Source organism: Pelophylax lessonae, assembly GCF_965119305.1.
Source record: "Pelophylax lessonae genome assembly, chromosome: 5".
Classification (NCBI taxonomy): domain Eukaryota; kingdom Metazoa; phylum Chordata; class Amphibia; order Anura; family Ranidae; genus Pelophylax; species Pelophylax lessonae.
Window position 1 is genome coordinate 414643810 of NC_138772.1, and position 23222 is coordinate 414667031.

The 23222-nt window shown below is 43.1% G+C and overlaps 1 protein-coding gene across 13 annotated transcripts in view; it reads left to right on the plus strand.

The window, feature by feature from the left end:
• DTNA (dystrobrevin alpha) overlaps window positions 1-23222 on the plus strand; it is a 366042-nt gene that overhangs the window by 210257 nt on the left and 132563 nt on the right. For all 13 annotated transcript variants that reach the window (XM_082258701.1, XM_082258699.1, XM_082258694.1 and 10 more), the window contains exon 3: window positions 4936-5016. In XM_082258701.1, coding sequence (XP_082114827.1) covers window positions 4936-5016 — 81 coding nt within the window. The remainder of the gene's footprint in view (window positions 1-4935; window positions 5017-23222) is intronic.

A 23222-nucleotide genomic window follows, 5' to 3' on the forward strand; every position in this document is an offset into this window, starting at 1 on the left:
TCCAGGGTAAAAAAAAAATCCTTGTAAGCATAAATGGATTGGTTTGCGCAAAAGTTATAGTGTCTACAAACTATGGTGTGTGTGTATATATACTGAAATTTTTTTTCTACTAGTAATGGTGGCGATCAGCATCTTATAACGAGACTATGATATTGCGGCAGACAATCTGACACTGACACACTTTGTGGGAACCAGTGACACTAAAACAGTGACCAGTGTCCACTAAAAATATACACTGTCACTGTACTAATGACACTGGCTAGGAAGGGTTAAACATCTAGGGCAATCAAAGGGTTGAATGCATGCCTGACCAGTGTTTGTGTGTACTGTGAGATGCTTTTACTAAGGGATGTGCTGGGATTTATTTTTTTTTTCTGTGCAGGGAAACAAAACCCAGCACAACCCTGCTGACAGGACAGAGTTTTGTATTGTTTACATAGACAGAGTTCTGTTCTGTCTTCCACCTCGTCAGTCATTGGATGCCGGCAGTCCTCCATTGGCCGGTACTTACTGATCAGCCGGCGGCACGTGCGATCGCCCCCTACCTGGGAGTGCAGAAACTACGTATATACACGTGATTCTGCGCAACTGGCCTGCACCGTAGCAGTAAAGTTACAGTGCGTGCTCGGCAAGCGGATATTTATGAATTCCTTCACTCAACAGTATTATATATATATATATATATATATATATATGTAATTTGTCGCATAATAATTATGTGCAGCTTAGAAAAAAAATAGTGTAACAGAGGTATGCCAGTATGAGTTAAGTACCTGTGCATCCCAGCTATTGCAGTACAGTAATACAGCTTTTTTAACGCACCTACAATATTCGCATGCGGTCCTGACCCCTACCTCCTGCTGAGTGCCCCCATAGCAGAGCAAGCACCCAGTGGGGGCACCCAGGCAGGCTCGCTCCTGAGTCGCTGCTCTGCATGTCCATTCACAGCAGCAGCTCGGCCACACCCCCTCTCTCTGCATTGACTCACTGGCTATGATTGGCAGCAGCAGAAGTCAATGGCTCCCGCTGCTGTCTCAGCCAATGAGGAGGGAGAGTCCCTGGACAGCTTAGGCTCTTGTGCAAGGCTCTGGAGGAAGATTGAGCTCAGGTAGGTATAAGGAGGGACTGCTTCACAGAGGGTTTTTTTACCTTCTTTTCCAATGATTTTTATGGAGGTTTTCAGTAAGAACATAAGATTATAATACAGAACCGTGACCATTCTTTGGTCCAGTTTAGTTCATAGTACTGGATACAGACAGGAAAAGTGGAAAAAGATTAACAGCTTATTAATTTAACTCTCAAACCTGTGCATATACACTGATTCATTAGTCAGGTAGCGGAGCCATTAGTGACATATAATTTAAACATTATACATGAAACACATAAGCGCCATTACCAAAAGGAAAAGCAACCTAAAAAAATAAATAAAACCGAAGCTAAGATAATGACAGAACAATATTTGTTAAACTTAAATTGGGTAAGTAACGGTAACCTTATCAATTACATGGACTTCTACAAGCCCTTCAATGTCTATCTTGTACCGAGGTCACACTGGGCCAATGATGGTTTAGAAATTAAACCAGCTTATTGAGAAGAAAAAGAATGAAAGAAAGGAGAATAAAGGGTAAATGGAAAATCCAGTGGCGAAAAAGGTGAGAAAAGACCAGGAAAAGGTATAGAAGACTGAGTACCATTCATGCCCCCTCTTACGCAGTATGCAGGGGTGTCTCCATCCAGATCAAGAGGGTTCTGAAAGAAATTTCATCCAGGGATTCCATGTTTTCTTGAAGTAGGCCTGCTTATCCCAAAAGATAGCACCATACGTTAATTGATCATGATCCAAGTTTATTATACCTTTTAAGAGTTCAAAGGGAATCGTAGATGGTTTTCAGGATCGTGTGATGGATATCCTAGCTGCCGTGAATATGAATGCAATTAGGCATCTCGTATCCCATAATCCCCTCCACCAACTTCCCCAGGAGGGCCTGCTGTGGAGTCTTGGGTAGATTCACTTGAGTAAGGGAATAGATACAATTATACGTATGGATCCAGAATCGCCTTACTTTGCTGCATGTACACCAAGTGTGAAGGACTGTTCCTTCCTGACCACAGCCATGAAAGCATCTGGAGGAGATCCCCGGGACAGAAGACACCAATCTGACTGAAACTAGATGCCATCGCAGGAAAACGTAATAGTTCGCCTCGATCAGAGAGGTATTAAAATATGATTTAGAATTGAATTGGGCCAGTTTCCCCCACTCCGCTGCTTCCACCTCTTCCCCCAAGTCCTGTTCCCATTGTGCCATGTAATGTAATTTAGTAGACCCTTCATATAGTATAGTGTATATTATAGATATGTGACCAGTGTGTTCGTCCACAGTACTACAGAAGTATTCCATCGGGGTCAAGGAAGTCAGGTCACTAGTGCGTTTAAGAGTATTCAGAAAATGCGTTATTTAGGAATATCTGAAAAGTTCCCTAGTGGGGAGGAGGTACTGCTCATGTAATGTGCTTTTTGACAGCATTCCTCTATGGTCACATAGATCTGCGAGATGAAGAAAACCCTTATTCGTCCACCACTCAAATGTAGAAGGACTGAGCCCCTGAGGGAAAATTGGATTGCCCAACAAATGGGCTATGGGGGTATGGAGGGATTTAATCTGTTCTATAATGTTTTTTTTACCTTCATGCATAGCATGAAGGTAAAAAACCTTGAGCCTTTAGAAGCACTTCAAAGTGGTTGTAAACCTCAGAAATGAAATCTGAACAAAACCTATCCCTCTATAGTTTGTACTTTTCTCAATCCAGAGTACTACGTTTAATTTCTGTCTGCTGCCATGTACCTCTGCTATCCACATAAACCACTTCTGCTAAGTTTTCCTGATACCAAGAGATAAAAAGTGACGGGAAGGATTTCCTGCACACAGCTTGTGATTGACAGCCTCAGCTCTGTTTCTGTGTGCTGTGTAAAATGGAAAATGTTTAATTTCCCTCAAATCAGATCTCAGCTCTCCTCACTGAGCTCTGCAGAGTATACTTTCAGCTCCCTGCCCCCTGCTTTCTGGAAGCTCATACAAGATGTATACATTCTGGACTTTGAACCGCTATACAGAAGAGAGGGCCTCAGATAAAAAAAATACAACTTAAGTAGGAGGACTTGTTTTATGTCTATGTATGTCACTAGTTCTTTCACTGAGTATATGTAAGTGTTTAAAACCACTTTAACAGAACAGACTTTAACAGAAGACATTGACAGTGGGCAAAGCCTGATATGAAAGTCACTAGTTCCTCATCTGGTCTGCTCTCTCCTTATAATTGACAGCAGGCAGTGGGCAAATTCTATAGCCAACTGCAGGCTGTCTATTGGCTATGGATCTGCTCATTACCTATTGTCACTCACAAGGCAAGTGAAGCTTAAAGGGAACTAGTGATTTGAAGCAAAGAGATGTTGCTTTGGGACTTTATATAATGTATATTTGATTATATATCGATGGCACAACTATCAGCCCATCCCTGCATGCCAAGGTCCTAGGTGTAGTCCTGGACTCTGAACTCTCCTTCAAGCCCCACATCCAATCACTGTCTAAATCTTGTCACCTCAACCTTCGCAACATCTCCAAAATACGCCCCTTTCCAACCAATGACACAACAAAGCTCCTAGTTCACTCCCTAGTTACCGCTCGCCCCGACTACTGCAACTCCTTTCTCATTGGCTTACCTCTACATACGTAGGCGTTGGCTTCTGCGTGTGAGTACCCGGGGACGTGGGCACTTTACATTTTTTTTTTATTGTTTGTTTATTTTATTTAAATTTTTTTATTTTTACACTTTCCCTTTTAATTTTTTTTAGATCACTTTTATTCCTAATACAAGGAATGTAAACATCCCTTGTAATTGGAATAGTGAATGACAGGTCCTCTTTATGGCGAGATCTGGGGTCAATAAGACGCTCGGGCCTCCGAAAGTCATAGAGACTGCCAAGGACCATCTGGCCCTCGGCAGACTCTATGGCGTGCTTCCACCGCTGGCGAATTCCTTCTCCGGCTCACCGATCGCATGGGCGAACCGGTAGAAGCACATGAGGGCGGCAAGAGGGGGGGAGGATGTCCCCTCCCACCGCCTGTAAGAAAGATCAAGCGGCTTAACAGCCGCTATGATTGTTCTTATGGTGAAGGGAATCACCGGCGAAAAAAATATCTGAATGATGCCTGCAGCTGCAGGCATCATTCAAACATCCCCACTTGACGTCCAGCAGCAAGGAAGTGCTTAAATGTTCTAAGTTGTGCTATGTGAATGATAGAATGTAGCAGATATACTGCAAAGTGTTATCCCAATTTACTGCAAAAATTGCAATACAACTGAATGCTCCTGCACACCATTACTCTAAATCCCTAATACAAAATTGTGTGAACTCTGTTTTTTTTTTTTTTTGTTTTGTTTTTTGCAGAACTGCAAACTTTAGTTTTAACACCTTGGGATTTTGACTACACGTAGCACACATTTTCTGTTTATTGGACGGAAGTTCCCAGAACAATAAATCTACACTGCTAAGACCAGTAAATAAATTCTCCTTACTGCACATACGGGATCTGTGACTAGGGACAATGATCCTAATCATTTCTCCCGGCCTCAACACCCTGTCTAATGGGGTCCTCCTCCTACCCAAGGTCCCACAGAAGTCACATGGGCATATAATAATCCTGTCTGCATATAAAACCCCTTACTGCACCCAAAAGTGCTTTCTAGCAGTTGACTTCACTTCACTTAATAAATTACATGACAGAAAAAGCAGAATGTATACAAAAAGCAATCAGTTTTCAAGTGTGCTTAGGGTAGCATGATGTCTGAACACGTGAGATGAGGCATCCTGTAAGCAATAGTATTTTGAGGATGTACAGTGATACGTAAAATGACATCTAATTTATATTTTTCAAGGGGCTCAAGATCTGGATCGTATTCGTCTGTCAACATACCGAACGGCATGTAAGATTCGATTTGTACAGAAGAAATGTAACTGTAAGTAAAATACTTAACTCATTTATTTTCATGGAAAGTATAACCTGTGTAGCATAGAATTATCAAAATGTATGTTTCACTCTATTTATCAATTCAGATCTTCTCTTTTTTTTTTTTTTTTCCCCCATCCCGTTTTTGTGTTTGTTTGGGGCTTTATCAAAGGGGAGATTTACCTTTACTTATCCCATAGCCAAAGTTAGAAGTGGAAAAAAAATCCCTCCAACATGAGGGAATCCTGGGGTGCCACCAAAACTAAGTGTTCCCATTGAAGGATTTCCCCTCTAGTATTGTTCTCAACCCAAAATTTGAGATTTTATTTTACATTCACCTTTGATGATAACGGTAAACAGGACAATAGAGGAGGTGAATCTCCCTAACGGGGAGGGAGATTACATACATAATTATCTAGTTACTGTAATTTTAAAGCATCTCCCTAACGGGGAGGGAGATTACATACATAATTATCTAGTTACTGTAATTTTAATAGTTCAATTTAATTCAATTCAATACAATTTCTGTGTAATTCACTATGCTTGATGCCAGAGAGTTTTTCACATGTTGGTAGGTGAGTCCTTTATCTGAGCTTTGACACTCCTCTTCCTCTCTGACTGGTGGTTGAGAGGCCACGTAGGACTGATGCTTCAATAAATAGGGATTCCTGTATAAGAGAAACAGCATTGCGCCTACAATAGATGTGTTGGTGTTTAGGAATGCATCTACTGCATTAAAACCAGTATACTATAAGAGTTTCCAGAAGCTGATCTGTGCTTGCTTAGTTTTCATCCTGTGTGCAGGACACTGTACTAACAAATGCAGGTCCTTTTTGTGGGTAGTTTGTTCAGCCATCATACCAACTAACCAATCCCAACCAAAAACATACCCCCTGCTCAAGCGCAGCCTGCATCTTGCCTTAGGATGGTCAGACAATGGAATACAGACACCCTGTGTTGGCTCAGTGTCCTGTAACCCCACAATCGGGAAGAAGACATGCATGGTCTCATGACAGTACTGTATAACCTTGTAAAAAAAAAAAAGTAAGAACGTTCATTTTTTTAAACTAAGCAAAAGCAGTTATGGTGCATGCAAACTCTAGTTATACTGTAACTGTATTAGAAAGTGTCTATAACATTGTATGTTCACATCTAATTTAAATGGTACAGAACGCCTATAGCAGATTTCTACATCTGTGAGGATAATCCGACTCAATAGAACAATTACCTGAACCTAGGAGCATCCTTGTTTTACTGGGGTTTAAATTCTGATCAGGACACTGCCTGCATGGAGTTTGTATGTTTTCCCTGTGCTTGCATGGATATCCTCTGTGTACTCCAGTTTTTTTCCACATTCCAAAGACATGCTGGTGATTTAATTGGCTCAACTGATTGCACCCAAGATGGCTGCCTCACCTCTTGAGATCCCAGTGGGGGAAAAGAACACTAAATAAATACAAATTATATTAAAATAAAGAGAACCAGGGCACTCTTATCATTGCCAAGTGATTTGCCATTCGTGCTTGGTAGTGCTGCTGCAGGCTGAGGTGTAGGGTCCCAGTGGCACTCAGGATAGTAGGGCTGTCAACGTAAGAAACCCTTATCCAGTGAGCAATAAATATTTAAGTCCCACTGGGGCTTGCTACTCCTATGATTAAGCCCTGGTTGTTAGGAAGCATGGCCCAAGGAGCGGCATTGACTGAGACGTTCACATGTATACATCCACACCAGGACCTGCTATGATGTACGGCGGTTTCACGCTTAAAAGCTATACTAGTTGCTCAAACGTTTAACACCTAACCATCACACCTATATGAACTTGTGGGACATTCTATTCCAAAACTGTGTACATTAAAATGGAGTTACTCCAACACCTTTGCAGATATACCTGGCAAGGCTTTTTACAAGATTTCTGAATATGAGAATTTGTGAGGTCAGGTACTGATGCTGATTAAGAAGACCTTGTACACAATTGGCCAATTAGTCCCAACTGTATTATTGGGATTGAGGCCAGGGCTCTGTGCAGGCTTGTTGAGTTCTTCCACACCAAATCTTGTCAAACAATGTCTTTATAGACCTGGCTCAGTGCACAGGGGGTACTGTCAAGCTGGAACAGAAAATCCCCTTTCCAGAACTGTTGCCACAAGTGCACAATTGTCTAAAATGTTTTTGTGTTTCATAGTGGTCTTCACTGGTAGCACCTGAACACAATTTGGTCATACAGTTTCTGTTTGAGACCCTATTAAATACTATAAAAGATGCATTCCATGGCAGGAGAAACCCACAAGTATACTGTTATTGGGAAATTGAATTTACACATTGGTCTAATTGTGCCACATTCAACCATGTTCAAGGCCCTGATAAATATTTAGCATTGTCATTAGCAGCAGGGTACTAAAGTAATTCTTTTAGTTATTGTGTCTTGATCTGCTTGGATAGAACTATGAATATAAAGCAGTAGTGGTGCTGCATAAGCCACATAAAAAATAGAAGATTGCAGGTGATATAGGTGCTGTTAATAACAATATATCTTTGATGTTGGTATTAATGTGCAAGAAGTGTTGCAGGGCTTTCATAGATGACATTTTGCCCATCATTGAAATGCTTGTGGATTAGGAGGGAACACGACATTTCAAACCCACTCCAGCCCCACTTTATCAGTTGTGTCATTTGATGGAAACCCTGCATGATGTTTGTATGAGTTTTTTTCGCATATCAGGTAATTTACTTTGCTTCTCATCAGTGCATTGATTCTCTGTATTGTTTGTACGTGTTAATTAGCACACCTTGCCAAAGAGATTTTTTTTAATTTGACTGACAATGAATTATGCAACCTGCTCTTTTTATTAAAATAAGGCATTTATGATCAGAACATCATTGGAGGCCGTCTGTCATCAACTCTTTATAGACACCTTTTTGATCTAAAATGTTCGTTAGCTTTATGTAGTATTTTGTTAAATACTGATCATTTATATGCAAAAGAATTAATAATTTAATGGTTTTTCTTTGGTCTGAACATTTTTATGGCATATTTAAAATTAGACCTCTGTTACATTCAAGCCCCATCCAACCTATGCATATTGCGTTGATGTGTGCAGTTTTAATACATATTAATAAATGTTTTCTTGCATCTTTATGCATATTGCACAGCAACACAGATTAAAATGCATGTATTTTTAGAATGCAAGAGGTGAATGGCCCTCTAATTTAGAATGAATGTTTGCCTGAACATATGTAGCCCCCGGTATTAGGGAGGGCTGACATTTCACCTCAGGGTGCTGGTTCTTAGGCTGGTGGGTGTGGAGGGTTGCAGAAAAGTTGGGCACCAGTCACTTTGGGATGAACAAAAGTGAGTTTATTGCTCGCAACAGAAAAAGGAGGTAGAGAGTATTAGGGCAGAGGACATCCTAGGACAGTAGGAAGACAGATCAGCAGACTTAAAAAAAAAAAAAAAACATCCAGGTAGACAGCAATACAAAACAAGGGCCTTAGGCCTGCACCCAATGTTCTGTACCTTCGAAGAGACCGCAATCACCTATAGCAACCAAAAACTCACAACACCATGGAGGGTTTCCTTGAATGAGTTCTTTTGACGCTTCCCCAGCCTCTTCACAGTCCACAGCTCATTAACCTCTGGTACTTCACCCCAGAACACCATCCTTCTCAACATGCTTCCAGGCAACAAGAGCCTCTCTCTCAAAAAAAAAGAAGAAGAGGGGATTGTGTGAACAAGAGAGTCACACTAGAAAGTGGTTACTTATGTGGAACTAATGTAATATGCCCAGATACAAAAATATATAAATAAAATGTATTTTATATTTTTGTATCTGGGAATATTGCAGTAGTTGCACATGGTAAATGCTGTCTAGTGTGACTCTCTTATTCACACAATCCCCTCTTTTTTTTTTTTTGCATACATGTTGGTTACATGGGACTGGTGTAAGCAGATGCCAATAATTTATAATTACCCCTATTTAATGTATCCCTAAACAAGAGGCTCTCTCTAGCAGAGTCTCTCCCATGCCCCCAGGCAGCAAACAAGCTCTCTGCAGAGCCTCAAGCACATGGTCAGGCCTTAGACTCCAGGCCTCAACCAAAGTAGATGTTGCTCATACAATCACTCCAGACCAAACTCTGGGTGGGAGGACCTCGATTTCTCCAAGTATCTACTCTCTCCCAGCATACTCAGTGGCCCCAAACTCCTACTGAGTGGCTGAAAGAGATATGCATATTCATAACTCAGTCTCACTGCAGCTGATCATACTAATGCCAAGGGAAAAAGTGCCACCTATTGACAGAAGGGAGGAAGTTAAACCGGGCTTAGGAGAAAATCCAAATGATCACAAAGACTAGAAATCAGCCAGGTTGGTTACCACCTAGCACGGCTAAATTTACAAGTAGCCCCTGTTTAAGACCAGGGCGGTAAACCTATATATTACACTTTCGCTGTATAGGGATGCAAATCTGATATTTGTAGCATGCCATTTAAACTTGGAGAACTGGGTACTCTGATTTACAAAGAGCTCTTGTGATTGGCAGCTCTGGTTAACCCCGACCCGTCTCCTGCTTCTCACTATAGGTTTCTTTCCTGGGTTAGGGAACCTCATTAACCAATATTTGGCTTAAGGAGTGGGTGGGCCAATGACCATGGAACCTGGTTGTTTTTTGTTTTTGTGTTTTTTTTTTTCTCAAATCGGGGTTTCCCAGTTTTCCCATCTCCCAGGCCCTCTACAGGTAATCCGAGAAGGCATTTTAAGCATCTGGATGTGTGCACAAAATATATGTGGCAGTTTTTTACTTTTTTTTTAGCCCACAAGCTTTCTTTTATTCATAAGGCATTTTTTTTGTTTTCGCTGGGCTATATAAGGCCACCTAAATGGTATTTTGAATGTGACAAATATAAATAAAATCAATTAATCAGCTGCTAAGAATTAACTGCAAGTATTGCATAAATTCATAAAGTCAGCAGGTCTAATAATTTCATCCTTAGCATTAAGGTTGGCATGTGTATCCTCCGTTGTGTATACTCCGTTGTGTGTCTTCAGTAGGTGCACCTAGATCCAGTATTGGATAGCACTAGGCTTGCATTTTAGCAGGTTTATATTTTGAACAATCTAGAAGTGAGTATAAAGAACTTTCTTTAGCTCCTTGTCCAATGCTAGTTGCACTTCTTCTGATTCAAGTAGCCACACCGCTTAGTGTCTTTTTGTCTAAACAATGTAGCTGTATCTCAGGCTCGTCCTCCAGGCTCCTCATTGGCACAATCTACTCCATTCTGTTAGTATGGGCATAACTCTGCCTTTTGCTCCCTGTTGCTAGACAATGTCCTCTTCCTTCTCTTCCCTTCATGGCCTTCCATTTTTCCCTGGCACCTATTTTAAATCTCACTGGCTCTGCACTGTATGCTTATTAGAGATTTTTCATACCTGACTAGCTACCAGTGCCTGACTCTTGATTGCCTGCGTACCGACCCTTTGCCTGTTTTCTAACCATGTCTTTGCCTGTTGCCAGGACTGACCCTTTACATGTTTACCCACTATGTCTCTGTTGGCACCATCCTCTCTGAACATTCCTCTAGTTACACTTGTGTCAAAGTAATGTTTCTGCCATCCTCTGCATACATCTGTAAACCCCTGTGCCACAGAGTTTCCTAGTCCTGCCTTTGCTTCGGCACCTGTGGTACCTGGCCAGTGGACATAACATCACGTGATAAGTCCTGGAGCCATCAAAGTACCAGTAGGCCTGCTTGCCTTAAGGGAAGCTACAAAAGCCAGCTATATTACCAGGACAAGCATTACAGTAAGGGTTTCAAATTGCTAAAGAAATTTAACTATAGTGGTTCAAATCGCAGCATATCATTTTGTGGGCCATGTTCCATTTATCATTTAAAAGTCAAATTATCATGTTTAACAGGAGTACATCTTTAAAGCTACCTTCTTTTAGCCAGTGTTTAGAGAAACCGCTGCCAAATTTGATTGATTCAGCTCATCAGCAACGTATTGGTGCATAATAGGTAAATATGCATAAACCTGTCCTGAAAGACCTGATTATACCCCCGCTGGGTTCCAACATCTTGCCTCTTACACAGCATAAAGAATGTGATCCAAGGCAGTTATTTAAAGATGGCTGTAAAGAGGGAAACTGAGCACCTCTACGTGCAGTATGTTTAATCCAGTGATACATACAGAATATAAAGAACTCACATGGGGTACATAGTGTAAGGCTCAAAAAGCTGGTGACGGGAGATGGTGGTGGGATCCAAAATCCAGTGTCCAAAGATGGAGTAAAAACGGGAGCTGGTGGATGAAACAGGAGGACAAGCAAGGCCGGCCGTTGTCTTCCGGGATCCAGTACTTCCGCATGTCAGGCTGGAATGCAGCGTATCGCCGCGTGATGTCACCAGAGTCAGATGGAGAGTGCCTTCACTGTCCTATGTGATTAAAGTGTAACAAAAAAAAAAATATATACTAAAGTTTTGCTTTATTTATGTTTCCAATTGCAATTTTCAGTTGTTTCATCAGATTTCACTAACTACATGAGTGTGAAGTCCCCCCTAGGTGGGACACAGTGCAGGTGCCTCTCCCATTAGTCATCACCATCAAGATATCCACATTGTATAGTGTTTGTAATTCTAGTTAGCCGCTTTATCATTTTCAGGCAATCCCCAGTGTTAGATAATGCAATGTCTCCACTGTATGTGCTTTATTAAAGAAAATGCTGTTGAATACCTTTTCACAGTGCCGATCAGTGCTCACGTGACTGCCCACCATTCACTCTACTAATCTGACAGCCACATCGGGAGGGGCCAAGAATCCCCCGCTGAAGTCAGTCAGACGGAGAGCGGCTGGCGGTCACGTGATCAGCGCTCTGAAATGTAGTATGCAACAGCATTTTTTTGAATAAAGCACAAGTTTGAGCTCAGTGGAGACATTGCATTATCAAACGCTGGGGATTGCCTGAAAAATTATAGCTATTTCAGTAGCGGGAGAGGGTGGGTACTGGTACAAGCTGACAGGCAGGGAGGGCAGGATAGAGAAGAATTGTGGGTGACGGTGGCACGTAAACTGACCATGGTGTCAGGGGTCAGCAGCCATGATAAACTGTGGTCAGTTTACAGGGGGGAAGTCAGAACCAGGCAGGATCAACCAGATACTTTAGGGGATACAAAGGGCCAAATTACACAGCACAAGCACTTTGCTGTTAATGCTTTAAAGGAACAGGATACATTTTTTATTTTTTATGTTTAGGGTAACAAACGCTTTAATGTTTATTTGCACTTAGACATGTCTAAAGACAGGGATGGTCATTACTTTGGTCAGGACCAGCATTATATTTGAGAAGGCCATAGGATTGTCAGAGCAGAGGAACAATGTGCCAGACCTGTGCAAGTAAAGTTCACCTTCTACCTATGACAAATGTATTCTTCTCTGGATTGTTTTACTGCGGGATGGAAAAAAGACATCCAGCTTCTAGAGCTAAAAGTGCTTTTACACACTGACCTGGTTTTTCCTAAAACTTTAAAACACTAGATCTGAACCGTCATGTCTAAAAGGCATAGCAGAATGAGTGCCCATGTCGTGGAATACAGAGCCATTATCTCATTATCACAAATGCTCTTCTTACATATTGGCTGTTCACTTAACAAAGGCAGGACATAACTAAACTCTGTGCTTTGTGTTCTGCTGCTCCTGGTGTCATATCGGCATAATGCAACTGGCATTGAACATACCCCTCAGGATATTTACCAAAGTAAAAGTAATCCACACATAAATATGCTAACCACATTTGTACTACATATCCTGACGTACTAGGAAGAAAATCCTTTTTCAAATCACAGGGTTTAGTAAGCAAAACAAATTAAACCACTAATATTTCTAGCTAATATCTTTTTTACACTACTTTTATTTGTAATGTACATATGTTTGGGCAGACTGTTAAATAAAACAAATATATTTATGATTAAGGTTTATCGTTTTTCTTACAATAATGAACATAGGAAATATATATGCAGTAAACCTATTTCCTATTTTGTCCAATATACAATCATTTGCCTTCAGGGTTGGTTCAGAACTGCATCGCACAGAAATGCAATCCACGAGTTGCATCCCCCCCTTTGGAGGCAGACCCAGCCCCCGACTGTGGCCATGTGGCTTAATAAAGTCAAATGCATTAACGAAATGGAAGATCTGATGGCGACGGAGAGGGGAACCAGAGAGAAATTCACGAAACGCTGGTTCTATTGGCACGAATTTACTTTTTCAGCGGAATACCGTGACCTGCTGCTATGACGCTCTATGACTGTGGGTGCTGTTGAGCCGCACCGTCCTGCCCCCCCCTCCCCCCCCCCTGTCCCTCTCCCTTACCCCTCTTTTTCTCTCCCCTCTTATTCTCCTTCATCTTGCTGTCCCTCCTTTATCTCCTTTTTATCTTTCTTTCCTCTTTTTCCTGTCTGGTTTACTCTTGCAGGCATATTACTATGGTTGTTTGTTAAGATCCACGTCTTGCTCCCAGACAGACGTATTGGTGTCAATCCCCCCCTGCCCCTTGGAGATTCTTGGGAATCCGCCGGGGGGCGGCCCTCCGCGCGCCAGATGCCGGCCAAGTGTTGGATGCCGGTGGTGGCGGGGGCCTGCCCCGCGGTGGCCCTGGGGCTCCTGACTACACTCTTGATGCCATATTTCTCACTGAGATGGGTTCTGGGGGGTCGGAATGCTTGGGTTTGATTATCGGGGGATATCCGCCCCCAAGTTACACTATGCTGTTATTCTGTTATTCCATACTGTCTATGTCCACCAAGAGCTGTACATCTTACCGCTGCACTATCACTGCTTACTATGTCTAATCTGTTGGCTTGTTATATGCCTATTTTCCTTTTTTTTGTTTCAATAAACGAATTTATAAAAAAAAAAAAAGAAATGCAATCCACGTTCCTGTGCGACTTTCAGCCCACTCAATTGTGGTTGTGGTTAGCACTGTCCAGTTGTCATTCACCAAGCTTGTTCCCATTCGTTAAAAGGACAGGCATCTTTTTGTTCTGAGGCACATTGTGTTCAGTTCACCGTTTCCTGTGTTGTATCACAAATGTGGGAGTGCTAATGTGATGACAGACTGCTTGGTGGCCTTTCTGTTAATTGCTCTGCGCATTTGTCTCTATCCAATCTAATTACTACTTAGCTCTCATCTGCATCAGTACTAGACTGAGACCCAGGTATTGTGGGATATATAGTTTTTTCACAGGAAATTTCAGTTCTTAGACTACAGAGAGAGGTCATGCATTAACTTGTGCAGTCCATGCGGCATGCCTCATGTTTGAACTCAAACAGATACTGCTGATACAGGAACTTGAAAATTTACTCCACTATAGGCTGTGGGTACAAGCCAACAAATGACACTACAAAACTAGATGATCTGTGCACATCATATGCAGGTAAAAAAACAAGGTGCAAGTAGGAAGGTTTATAATGCTGTAGCAGAGCGTCCCAGAGAGAGACAGAAAAAGTCCTGTTTGGGGATTATACATCTCTCAAGGCACCTTTCATACACCTTTAGGGATCTCTGATCCATGATCCAGTTCGGATCTTGGTCCTCTCCCCCAGGCCAATTTAAACCCACTGAGAAACAGCCAGTGCTCTCACCCGGGGAAATCAGACAATGGTTGTCTAGGAGAGCAGGAGGTTGGTAAAACTGTCAAGCTGTAAGGCTGTGGATGTGGAAGCTGGCAAGCTTGTAGGCTTGCTCAGCCTGTTAGAGAGGGCCTGCTCTGTTTATAGCAAGTGTCTGGACATGGCTAGGTTTTTGTTTGGTTATTATTTCTCCTGCTTGTTTTTTCCTTAAAACACTTTACAGCATGTATATATATGGACTTGTATATAGCACCAATAAACAATGCACTGTTTTGACACTACCTCATGGGATTTTGGTATCTGTGCCTGAAAGACTGCTCATCCCAGGGAGCTTTGTACCTGCTACCTGTTCCCCAGCTTACAATGCCCTTAAAACAAAAATAATTATTGTACTTGTTTTTGCAGCTAAATACAAATCTATTTTAACATAAGACTGGTGTCTGAAGGTGCAGGGTAAATGGGAGAGCACCAATATTTACTGGGTGCAGGACTTGACAAGAGGACTCAAAAGATGCTTTCTGGTTGAACTAATATGCTGGCATCTGTCTTACTGTAGCACCCACCTAGGTAGGTGCTAGGAAAACACATTTGGTGGCTCTTGCCTGCTTATCAGGAGAGCCTGATCTGTTAGTTTAGCCTTTCACATGTTTCCAGGTGGGATTTATTGGGTCTAAGGGAGTCTCCCCACTGTATCCAATAAGGGAGCTTGTTGGACAGTGGAGGAAACCTAACTAGTAGCACACTAGGGTTTATGGCTGTCTCAATGGGTGGGCATTGCTGCAATGCATCCTGGGATTGGCTATAAATCCAGAGGGAGCATGTGACAGGGTGTCTTTGGTGGGAAGCAGAGTCCCAGGAGGAGGCAGATGGCTGGTCTCTCCTCCTGCAGGTGTAAGGAAGGAAGGTGGTTCAGGCAGTCGGCCTATTGAACCAGGTGTGGAGCTGAGCTGCAGAGGATCCAGAGTGCTGACAAGTGGAGCTGCTGGCAGAATCCTCTTGTGAAAAACCGTATCATGAGTACCAGGAGATCTGCCTAAGGGTCTGCCTAGGAGAGGGGACCGCTCCAGAGAAGTCATGGAATCAAGGAGCTATCTCACACCAGGAGTGTAACAGTAAAAGGGGGTGCCGTGTAGTTGACCCTGAAGATTAGGACCAAAAGGGGGTTCCAGGACGGGCCCTGAAGTTGTTCTGCAGTACAGTCCAGTTTACCTCAGGATACAGTTTACCTGAGAAAGTTCATTCAGTTCTGTGTCAGTTTGTGACAAACTGAAGAAGCGGCCTAGCGGTGACTAGTGTTATTCAGTGTTACTCAGCATTAATCAGCATTATCAGCCTATTGTGCATAGTGTATAAATTTGGAGTATCCCACTCATTCCCTTCTCCTATCCAAGTTCTAAATAAAAACGCAAAAACCAAAGCTGTTTCCTGACTGAGCTAAAACACTTGGGAAATGTTGAACTGTCATGTCATTGCTAAAGGTAACCCAGGGTAACCTGTAACCAGCAGCTCCCAAGGTAGTAGTGCTACATTACTATAGATTTTAATTGTTTTTGTTTAATGATCTCTGTATATCAAAAAAGCGCAAAATCTAAAATTCAGTGTTCTGCCTTCAGTGCCGGGTCACACTTGTACGATGCGGGAAGGCTGCGAATTCGCAGCCTGTTCCCGCATCGCAAACGCACATCTGGCAGTTCACACTGCCATATGCGATACGCAGGAGGTGTCAATTAAATGTTAACGACACCCCCAGTTTGATCGCATATCGCAGTGCGATCATACAGTTCGCACAGGATCGGATCGCACAAGAGTGAACCACTGTGCGATCCGATCCTGATGCGGCTGGAAAAAAGAGTCATGTGCGTCTTTAGTGCAGGTGCAATGCGAATTTCAGCCATACAAAGTGTATGGCTGAATTTGCATCCGCACGTCCGATCGCATGTAATGAAGGAGCAGTGCGCTCCGATATTACATGCGATCGCTGCACACGCTATAGTGTGAACCGGCACTTAGTGCCTTATTTTGGTTTCAGTTTATATAGTCGCAATCCTGTAAAATCAAGTGAAAAGTAACCTGTGAAAATTGGCTTCATATATTGTACAGCTTTGCACTCCTTTGGCTAATAATAATGTGTGAGTTCATAGCATTCTTTGTTTTGATATCTGTATAGATGTGCAGAAAGTTCAGTAATAAACCAGTCTACCTTTCTACTTCACACTTTCTGAAAAAAAAAAAATGAATTTTAGCATAGCAGGCAGAGCCATGCAAATATTTTATTTTTCCCTCCTGGGCCAACTGTGCACAGAACAAGAATTGTTGCATGGCTCTGCTTGCAATACCAAAATAAGAAATAGACTTATCTTTTGAATTGATGGTAGTTGCTTTCAGCTCATCTCATGGTCATCTGACTGGTTATATTTTGGGAAAAGACGAAATAGTATTTTCTGTCTTACAGAAGCATGCATGGAGACATCTAGTGGTCGAACAAGAAAATGAAATGCAGCAGTCCTTTAATCATTTCTATTGTTGGTCTATTAGCTTGTTAGGATAGTGTATCTTGTGTAAAAGCATATTTTCAGTTAAATGATTGATTTGGACCCTGCAGGAGGTATTCAGATTTTCAGCACCACTGTAACGTGTTAATTTGCACTCTTCATCCAGATAGAGCAGTGTTGGGCAGCCTTGATGAATCACTGATGCTTCCAGTTAGTGTCATTACATCACACAGTGCCCTTCATTAGTCTCCTGAGTGTTCTTCTTCAGAGGTACGGTGCAAGGAGTGGGATGATCAGATGTGATTATTATGCTAACCATGCACAGTATAAACCGCTGCTCTGTGACCTTATGTTTCATGAGCTAACACCTTTCATTGTGTGCGATTTACGGGAACCTTTACTGCAGGTGTATGATAATCTGCATTTGATATAATGAATCACAAAATCATTCACATTCCTTAGACTTATTTATATGAGCTGAAGATTGTCAGCAACTGCTGAAATCTAAAACCCTCTCTGTTCCAGTAGGTTATGCATTACACATTTACTCGCATTTTCTTCAATTAGCTTGTTCTACATGATAGTCTTGTATAACGAGCTCTTACACATAGCAACTGCTGAAATCTATACCTCTCTTCATTTCAGTAGGTTATGTAGGACATGTTCAACTTGCTTTTTCTGCAATTAGATTGTAATACATGATAGTCAAGATAGTCATTATATTTTCTATCTTCCATCTTCTTGCCATCTCTAAAGTTACTCTATTGTTTCAAAGTTACTTATATGTATGTGTACCTGAAGGTGGAGAATATTTGCCTGTAACTACCAGCTTTTATTTTCCTGGGAAATTAAATCTAAATCTTATTTGTTTGTGTGAGCAAAAATACATTTTTATTTTCCATTTGTTGAATAAGAGTTTAAAACCAATTGATACATTAAAGAGCGAATTGTAGTTACCTACTACAACTAATCAGCAGTCCTCATTTAATATTATGCCTACCTATGAAAGGTGAAAAGTGATTAGTTCCTCTGGCTAACTGCATGCACAATTTATGTATTTACACATCCTAGTGAGCACCTTCATCTGTTTGCAATACAGACAGCAAGGAAGGTTCATATACAGTAGAACTCTATGAAATGTCTGCCACAGTACATTTCCTTATCTAGCTAATGTTCCCAACACTGTTTCAAACAAACTAGAACGAAAAAATGACATTTCTCTTTCATTCACGGACAGACACAGCTTCAAGTCTTCAGACCATTGGGCTTATGCTCCCTCTCTCTGAGTAAGTCTAGGCGGAAACTTTTTTGGTTACGCCCCTGGGGCAGTCCCAGAGGGTAGACCATCACTTCTTGCTGTAGGACTTCAGTTTTTTCTGCCTAGTCAGGAATAAGGACCTGGCTCTCTGCTGGGATCTGTGGTCCTGGCATTTTTACCTATTTTAAATTAAATTTTTTACTTTTTCTTTATTATTTTTGTTCCTGTGTGAACTACAATAAACTGTTCCTGTGTGAACTACAATCAACAGCTGGACTGGGTGACGTACTGGATATCCTAGATCCTTACGGTGACAATAGTCACTAGCAAAGTCCGGCCGCAGCACCCTGATTCCAAGGTGCGGTGGACTGCTGGGAGTGAAGCCCATCTGGTGACCGTGATATGGTGAGTAGTGTCCCCCCCCCCTGCTTTCCTGCGGAATTGCTGGGGTGGTAGTGCCCCCCCCCCCCAGGGATGGTAGGCCCCTACTGTGTCTTTCCTCACCCTTTTGTTTCCCCCTTCTCCATTTCGGGGTTCCTCCCTAAGTTGGTGCCCTCATCTATCCCCTGTTCCCCTCGTCCCTTTTGGGGGCATGGGTTAAATTGTGTAGGGTGGCTGCATGGTGCTGGGCTGGAGGAGCGGTGGGTGATGTCGCTGTCGGCCCCCTGTAGGGAGTGTCAGTACCTGGGTGCTGTGGGGGGTCCCCTCCTGGGGTCTGTGAACTTTTCCCTGGGATCCAGGGTCCCGTGCAGCACCATGTAGTGCCGCCCTTTTGCCGTGGTCACTGTATTCCTGACTTCGGCGGCAATGTTTGTGCAGTCCAGCGGCCATGTTTCTCTATCGTCCATTGACAGACGCAGCTCTTATGCTTCTTAGACCATTGGGTTATGCTGCCCCCTACAGTAGTAGTACTAGGCAGGAAAATAACAGTTTACCACGCCTACGGGGCTGTCCCTATAGGCATAAACCCACACACCCTGCTCCAGCATACCAGTTTGTTTCTGCCTAGTGAAGGAGTAGGACCTACGTTTCCTGCTGGGACTTCGGTCTCAGTTTTTTTTTTATTATTTTCAGAATAGTTTGTTTTATTTATCTTTACTCACTTTGCTAGTTAGTGTTCAGGGGGATCCCTCCTGGTGATCTACAAGCAATGCCAGCTGAGGTTTCGCACTGGATAATCTAGATGCTTAAGGTCTCCCAGCCTGGCCTATAAGCATGAGCAGGTTATAGTCCGGAAATTGGCCTTGCCACGACAGAGCCCCTTTTTGGATGGGGGCGAGCCTGCGAGTGGATGTTTTGCTGGGACGCAATGACCTGGAACGCCCTGAGTTGCAACGTACCCCTCGGCTGGCAGCACCCCTGTCCCTTGGTGGACTTGGGGGGGGCGTGGGCCCTCTCCTGGGGATAATGGGACCTGGTACTTCCTAAAAGATTCTCCTGGCCTGTCGGGATACCTGGCCCTTTTGCCCTACCCCCCTCTCCAGCCCCCTGCGGGGGCGCTATAGCAGCGGCACCTGGTGTCCTGGAGGGGGTGGAAATGGTACCTTTTCCTGCTGGGTCTGGTTGTAGATTCCTTGTGGCCTCCATATTGGGGTCCCCTGACCACATAGCGCGCCATGGGAGCCGCCATCTTTTGTGTGGGCTATAGAAAATTTTTCCCATTTACTTGAATGGGGCAGCCATTTTCCCTGTGCTTCCCATTGACTTGCATTGGCAGCCATTTTTGTGTAGCCCTATGGAGCTACACAGGCAGCATGACCTTTCACAGACAGCATGACCTTTCACATGCCATGCAAGTACTGGGGTCTCTGTGGGCATATTCCTGCGCACTCCGCTATCTGTATATATTTAAGGGGGACTCCGCAGACCGCGGTGATTGGCGGTGGGGACCACAATCGGCGCTTTTAAAGTAACAGTACTCCTTTTTTCTGTTGCATTAATTATGGAGTCCCAGGCAGTGATTTCACCCTCAGACCCCCTTAGTGCAACTACCGCACCTACTGGATCGCAGTCGTTGGCCGCGATTTCAGAAGCACTGGAATGCCTAGCAACCAAGGTCGATTTTTGTGATGAAAAAGTTTAATAGCCAAAAACGGCCACTGCCTTAACCGTCATCTGTGAGGTCCTCTGATTCAGAGACTGATATGGTCACCCTCCTTGAGGGATCACTGTCCTTGCAATCGGGTGTTGAAGAGGACCTGCATGGGTGAGCTCCTGTTGTTCCTGGTTGAGCTTCATGTTACCCAGTTGGCCAAGTTTAGCCTTTAGAGATTACGTTAACTATATTGATTTGCGTTCTTCCCACCCCTCATGCCTACACTGCTTTTGGACATCCTGATGGTCTAAGAAGCATAAAATCTGCGTCTGTCAATGGACGATAGAGAAAACTGGATTTTTGTAAGAACTTACCGTAAAATCCTTTTCTCTGAAATCCATTGACAGACGCAGCACCCGCCCCTCTGATATGAGGATTGTTTTTGTTTTCTTATCACTGCTTGCAACAAAACTGGTATGCTGGAGCAGGGTGTGTGACACTGAAAATTCATTGTCCACCTGAACTCCTGCAAAGTTCGCACCGTAACGTCCAAGTCAGCTTCTAGAGCCGAGGAAGACTCTGCAAACAGAAGTAGATCATCCAGGTAACCTAGTACCGCAATCTCCTTTTGCCGTAAGGCCAACACTGGGGCCAAAACCTTTGTGAACACTCGAGGAGCTGAAGCGAGACTGCAAGCAGGTCTACTGCATTAAACAGCTGCCTGCTCTCAGTTTTTGTGTTCCAAGTTTAGTTCCACTGTTGATTCTGCTTGAGTATTTTTCACTTTTTGTAACAGGCCATGCTGTCCTTCAAAAGTGACAATTACAGTTGAGACAAAGCATACAACACTTACAATGGACAGCTTTTCATTCATATGGTTTAAACCTTTTTTCCAAAAGAAAATGAAGACTGTTGCTGTAACTGTAATTGCTTAAAAAGCATTGGCTTCATTTGGGCTTTAAAGTGGAACTAAAGGGAACAATATTTACTTCTGTCCCAACAATCCAACGCTCACGAAGTGCTTTGACGGTATCAGCATCTTTTACCCGGCTTCATCTGGTTGAATGTCTTCAACCATCTTGATTGGCCTGTGCAGGATGACAGCACTCCTGCGCATGCAACATGAGATCATAAAATTACATTATTTTACTTTTGGATATCCGCATCAACGTTTATAACTAGCTTGATACCTGTATGGTGTTTTATGATTACGCAGTATTATTGTAATTACTTTGTGTGGTACTTTTAAACCAAATGAGTTTTTTAAATTCAATTATGTAATGAAAAATGTATATTTTAATATAAATGTGTTACCTTTATACTACGCAGCCTTTAATGTCCATTTGTTGTTCAAAGGTTATTTAGCTTTTTAGTTGTTTTCTTTGTATTTTTTCAGATGTGGCTGCATACATCTGTACCAAGACTTGGTGTGATGCCCCTCATTGTCCAGAGTTCAAATTAAAAGAGCAGTATGGCCAAAGCTTTTTGGCAATACTCCTGTGGTTTGCAGGAGTAAAATTAGTTCTGCACTCTTATCACTCAAATTCAGCCAAAGCCTGTTGTCGGTAGACGTCAAAGTTGGTCCAGGCTCTGCAGGGATCTTGACAATATTGTCAGTATCTGCCCTGATGCCTGACCAGCAGCTGGCTCAGCCTCTCAATGTGCTGCTGAGAGTTTGAGCCAGCTGATCCCGCCCCCTCCACAGTCTGGCACTCCAGTGAGTTCTGGAGGAGCAGAGCAGTAACCGTTCTGTGCTCAGAGTGGACCCGAGAACTGAGCGATCAACTGTCTTTGATTGCTCTGTTCTCCATGTAGAGCTGGTAGGGGACATTCCTATTCCTTTACAGGAATCTGTGAATGAAAAACTACAAGATCCAGCTTCCAGCAGAGACGAGGAACTCACACCACACTGGTAGAGCATTGATACTTCCTCCAGCCTTAAAACCAACCCACGGCTGGAGAAATAGTCTGCATTGCATCCACGATCTAATAATCGCAGTTTCTGTAACTATAAATAATACACATTTTTTCTTGAATTAATACTGGTGGATGTATTTTAATTTTTTTTTGCAAAAGTTGGTCTTAGCGATTTAATTCCTATCCAGATATTCTAGAGCCGGGGTCCTCAATAGGCGGACTCCGGGCCGCCTCCGGACCCACACGGATTAAAATCTGGACCGCCGAAGCGGTCTGCTTCCTTCTGTCTCAGCGGGGGGCAGAATTGATAGGATCGGGAGGATCGGAGTGGCTGTGTTTTACACTTACAGCACTGCATGATTACAAAAAGCCGAGTACAAGTTCTTCTGCGGCGGAGAGGATGTCCTACAAAGTCCCGCCTCCTGGGCCGGCTCTTACCTATGATAGACAGAACACTGGTGACGTCTATCATAGGAGCCGGTGTCCAGGAGGCGGGACTTTGTAGGACATCCTCTCCACCGGGTAAGAACTTGTACTCGGCTTTTTGTAATCATGCAGCGCTGTAAGTGTAAAACACAGCCACTCCGATCCTCTCAATTCTACCCCCCCCCCCCCCCGCTGATGACAGAAGGAAGCAGACCGCTTCAGCGGTCCAGATTAATGGGGGCACACACACTGGTCAATCTGCATTATTGGGGGCACACACTGATCACTCTGCATTATTGGGGGCACGCACACTGGTCACTCTGCATTATTGGGGGCACACACTGGTCACTCTGCATTATTGGGGGCACGCACACTGGTCAATCTGCAATATTGGGGGCACGCACACTGGTCACTCTGCATTATTGGGGGCACGCACACTGGTCACTCTGCATTATTGGGGGCACG